This window comes from Poecilia latipinna, unplaced genomic scaffold, assembly GCF_001443285.1.
Source record: "Poecilia latipinna isolate Pla-1442-1.1 unplaced genomic scaffold, P_latipinna-1.0 Scaffold2713, whole genome shotgun sequence".
Lineage (NCBI taxonomy): Eukaryota > Metazoa > Chordata > Actinopteri > Cyprinodontiformes > Poeciliidae > Poecilia > Poecilia latipinna.
In genome coordinates, this window is record NW_015115329.1 from 6,210 (window position 1) to 10,195 (window position 3,986).

Here is a 3,986-nt window from a genome sequence, read left to right on the forward strand (position 1 = left end):
TGTAGTACTGTAGTACCGTAGTACCGTAGTACTGTAGTACTGTAGTACTGTAGTACTGTAGTACCGTAGTACCGTAGTACTGTAGTAGTGATACTACTGCAGCTTCCGGTAAAACGTTTTTCCAGAGGTTGTGATGACAGAAGGGGTCAGAGGTCAGATGGGGTTTCTCCTCTCTACAGTTGCTCGTCTCCCAGCTGAACATGTCTGCCTCCAGTAAGCCTCAGCTCAGGAGTCTCTGTGTGAACTGGTTAAACTGGTGTTTGTTGTCTTCCAGTTGTCCCGTCCAGTCCCAGTATGGCCGTGTCCAACTGCAACTCGTCTCACGGAGTCTTCTCCTTCTCGGCCGCCGTCAAACAGAAGAGCGCCTTCGCTCCGGTGGTGCGGCCTTCAGCTTCGCCTCCGCCTCCGCCCAACTGCTCAGGCGGGAACGCCAACGGACTGCAAGGTGAAGCCCCGCCCCTTTGCTCCCACGCCGACCCACGTCTCCAACCTCTGTAAAACTGTATCTGATGTCTTTGCATTGAGTCAAACACCGTGCCAGACCATTTTCACCAGTTCGGTCCTGAACTGGTTTATTTGAAACCAGTAAACACATCTGAACCAGTTAATTCCTCCGAACCAATCAGGTCATTTGTCAACCAATCGCAGCGCTTCGTTTTTAGCGCAGGGTTCGGCTCCATCAGGACGGCTTCGCCGCCATGTTTGTAGTTTTCTGGTCCTGTCCAATCAAACGTCTGCGGTTTCCTCTGTAAACAGAGTCCTGTTAGAGCTGCATGAGAGAGACGGGCTGCCATGTTTTATTCAGTCAGAGTCACAGATACACCGTCTGAACACACACACACTCACACACACACACACACTCTCACACACACACACTCACACACACACACACACACACACACTCACACACACACACACCGAACCGGCTCAGTGTTCAGTGTGTGATGGCAGTGTTTTTGACAGAGAGGTTTGTCCATCCTCAAATATTCATGCAGCACTCATGCGTGTGTGTGTGTGTGCATTTTTTTGTAATACCTTGTGAGGACCATTTTCCTGACACATACTGTGTTGTGGGGACCACTGCTCCTTGTGGGACTGAGGCCTGGTCCCCACAAGGGGAAACGCTGTTTTTGGGTCAGGGTGAGGACTAAGGTGTGAATTGGGTTTTGGTTGGTTAGGGTTAGGATGTAGAAATGAATGGAAGTCAATGGAAAGTCCCCACAAAGATAGCCACACAAACGTGTGTGTGCGTTAGTGTGTGTGTCCACTTGCAGATCTGCAGTGTTACTTCTGAATGAAGCCAGTTTGAACAGTGATAAAAGCTGCAGTAGAAGCAGACATTTGTAATTAATATTTATTGTCACCGTAATTATTAAAAAATAATAATCATTATTATAATTATTATTATTTTCTATGAGATATTACCTTAATTTTGTTTTTTTATATATTTATTGTACTTTATGTTTGTGTGAACCAACACACGGTTACACCTGAATTTCTCCACTGTGGAATATTAAAGCAGATTTATATTCTATTCTGCTGTTATTATTCTCACTATAATTAGTTGCGTAAAGCAGCAGGGGATGCAGTGGAGCTGCAGGAGGAACATGGTGCTGGGAGGCGGGGCTAACACAATGACATTATGAAAAATTTAAAAATAAACAAACTTACAGAAAAACAACACAAAAAGCCAAAGCAAAACACAAACCAGAAATCCTGGGAAACGATCACAGGAGTAGACGAGAGGATCCGGCAAGGAGAGACTGAGAATGAGAAGCTTAAATACTGGAGAGGGTGAATGCTGAACAAAAGACCTGGGCTATGAGCTACCTGACTACAGGTGGAGGAGGGGAGAGTGGTACAGGGGAACAAGAAATAAATCTAACACTAAAGAAACATAACGAACTAGAGTAACAAAGAATAACTATAAACATAACTAGAAATGCTAAGACTGACTTAAAGGAAAACCGGAACAAGACAGAACTAACCAAAAGAAGAGCACAAAATAATAATGAAACTAGAAGCAAATCAAACTACCAAAACATCCCAGAATCCGAACAGATAATGAACAATAAATGTTTTTATTTTATAACGTTTCTTCTCATGAGACGTTTCTTCTTGTGTTTCTGCAGCCATGTCTGGACTCGTCGTTCCTCCGATGTAGATCTTTCCTCACCGCCCTCCTCACCCTCAGCCTCGAGCAGCAATCACCTCAGAGGGGGAGGGGCCAGTGGTCCCTGGAGGCGGAGCATCAGGCAGCTGCTGACCAATCAAAGAGCTGATCCTGTTCTGATTGGACAAAGCCCATGAAAAAGACTTTTAGTGCAGCATTTTTCTGCAGGTGCTTCAACCTTCTGTTCTGCTCTGATGTCTAGTCTGTTAATGTACGCCTGTGATGTCACACCTGGGATGTGACATCACTTCCTGTACCTGGGTGGGCTTGGTACTTATTTTTTTAAATGACAGATTAAAGGTAAAGCCCGCTGGGTTTATCTGATATTAGCAGGTGTTAGCTGTGTGATGCTGAAAGTGGGTGGAGCTAATAATATTCAGAGACCTCATCTGGACTCAGCGGGTCCATCCTGGTTCTGATCATCTTATTTAAAACCTTTCATTTTTATTTAAATAGAGTTGTGCTAAAGCACAGTTATAAAAAAGCCCTCTGATAGTGTTAACTCTGCCCAATGCCTGCTTTTTGATGGCTACACTGTAAAAACTAACCCTGCATATTACCCTGAATAGCCACTGCAGCCCCTTTCACACTGGGTTCTGTGATTTTTGCTGAGTACTCCTTTGTGACTGCTGTGGTTGATGACACGCCCCTCCGACACCATGGCAACATGTTTTTGTATCATATCAAGATCTAGATATTTATATCAAATTGTTTTTAGTATCGATGGATGTTTGTCATGTCGTCGTGTTGCTGCCACACCAACAGCCCTGGTTTTATATCACGTGTTTATAGAGCTGCACCTGTTTGTTTTTAATGTGAACCATGTTGTAATTTCTCCACAGTGAATAAAGTCAGCAGGTCGCTCTGACAGACTGTTTCTTTCCTTCCCTGAAGGGATCAGTCTAATCCCTGGAGAACAAGGCAGACGGATGTTCTGTCCAGGTCAGCGTACAGCCTGTGCATATTATTATTTGGGAAGGAGTGAAAATGTTACAGGAAAAACTGGATGCACACAACTCTGACCACATGACCGCCGTCGGCCATCTTTACCATCCTGACAAGAACCAGCGCAGGAAGTCCCGGTCTCTCCTCGTTTCTCCTTCCTGTCCTTCAAATGCATGTTCATGTTGAAGGTCAAAGGTCGTCGTGTGTCCCACATTTGCTCAGCCCATTTTGGGTCTCGTTTCTGCCCTTACACAAAGTCCGTGTCCGGACGGACTGTGGCGAAGTGCATTACCCATGATACATTGCTGCATGTGACGTTTTGAGTTGAAAGACAAACTTATGGCAACGTTTTACTTTCATGTTTCCTGTTTTTAAATTCAAAGTATTATATAACAAGGCACACATTAGTAATGAAAAGTTTGATATGATAAGCTGAGCAGAAAAAAATAAATAAAAAATAGTCACACTGACAGTAAAATAAAACAAAGACAAATTTCAATCTTAAATGAAGTTAACATATTTAACATTTAATCGCTCTCTTAAATAAAACTATTTCACTTTAAAAATGGAGGTGATTTTTAGAAAGCAGTATTTATGAATAAAACTTAACCAGAGGATTAAACTCTTTGTCCCTGTTAGATCAGATTTTATTAGGTTAAAACTTAAATATAGAGTAGATTTCTTGTGCAATATCCACTTCTGAAAATCTTTCTTAAAACATTCAAGAAGTTGCAACTGAAAAAAGGTTTATCGTCTCAAAATCTCAGTCATAAAACTGAGAAATCTCAGTCACAATAAATTTTCAATAATTGGAATTTCTTCTGCAGAAAGTCATTATAGAAGAAACTTCATACATAATTATAAAATT

General features: G+C 42.4%; 1 protein-coding gene across 1 annotated transcript in view; it reads left to right on the forward strand.

The window, feature by feature from the left end:
* LOC106938851 (transcription factor COE3-like) overlaps positions 1–3,045 on the forward strand; it is a gene marked incomplete at its 5' end in the record, with an annotated part of 8,987 nt that extends 5,942 nt beyond the window's left edge. Inside the window, 2 exons of the mRNA XM_015021038.1 lie at positions 275–445; positions 2,133–3,045. Of these exons, the coding sequence (XP_014876524.1) occupies positions 275–445; positions 2,133–2,164 (203 nt within the window). The remainder of the gene's footprint in view (positions 1–274; positions 446–2,132) is intronic.
* Between the last annotated feature and the right edge of the window lie 941 nt (positions 3,046–3,986).